At 69.0% G+C, this 677-nt stretch overlaps 1 protein-coding gene across 1 annotated transcript in view; it reads right to left on the bottom strand.

The window, feature by feature from the left end:
• Positions 1 to 677, bottom strand: part of LOC104494103 (myotubularin-related protein 5-like) — a gene marked incomplete at its 5' end in the record, with an annotated part of 2,920 nt that overhangs the window by 1,237 nt on the left and 1,006 nt on the right. Inside the window, 2 exons of the mRNA XM_010136892.1 lie at positions 145 to 356; positions 520 to 630. Of these exons, the coding sequence (XP_010135194.1) occupies positions 145 to 356; positions 520 to 630 (323 nt within the window). The remainder of the gene's footprint in view (positions 1 to 144; positions 357 to 519; positions 631 to 677) is intronic.

Below are 677 nucleotides of genomic sequence, written 5' to 3'. Positions count from 1 at the left end.
CACCTCCCGGCCCTCTCCTCCCAGCAGAGGGTTCCTCCCTGGGGGCATTGCTGGGGCTCCTGTGGCCCCGCTGCAGCAGCTCCGTGTCTCTGCTGTGCACCACAGGGATCCCCCTCCCAGCATAGCCAGCAGCCCCCGGCCTGCCTGTTCTCGCTCTCGGACATCTGGAACTGGCTGTAGAGCGTGCTGGTGCTCCTGCGGCCGCCCTGCTTCCCGCTGGACGGGGTGGAGGTGCTGCTGGTGTCGCTGTCGAGGCTGAGGTTGAGGGTCGAGCCCACGCCACTCTCCTGCAGGTAGACGCCCAGCGAGCGCCGGTGGTGGGAGAGGCCAGACGACATCAGCAGGGAGCTGGGGGTCTGTGGGGAGCAGAGGGCACGGTGTGAGGCGGGGGATGGGCACGCCCAGCCTGGGCGCCCAGCAGCAGCTCCACTCCTCAGCCCCAGGCTGCGAGAGCCAACAACCGCTTCTCTAGGGGCATCCTGGGCAAAGCCGACCCACCCCGCAGCCCCCCCAGCCTACCCGGCTGCCCTCCTGCCGCGCCTCTGTGCGCTGGGACGCTTTGACCTTGTCCCACGTGTCCTTCCAGCGCTCCGGGACCTGCCCCAGCTCCATCTCCAGGTTGTGCAGCTCCTGCAGGCGGGATTCAGCTGTCAGCCCGGGAAGGGACAAGACCTTGG

This window comes from Buceros rhinoceros, unplaced genomic scaffold (genome assembly GCF_000710305.1).
Source record: "Buceros rhinoceros silvestris isolate BGI_N320 unplaced genomic scaffold, ASM71030v1 scaffold26215, whole genome shotgun sequence".
Lineage (NCBI taxonomy): Eukaryota > Metazoa > Chordata > Aves > Bucerotiformes > Bucerotidae > Buceros > Buceros rhinoceros.
This window is presented reverse-complemented; position numbering and strand designations above follow the sequence as displayed.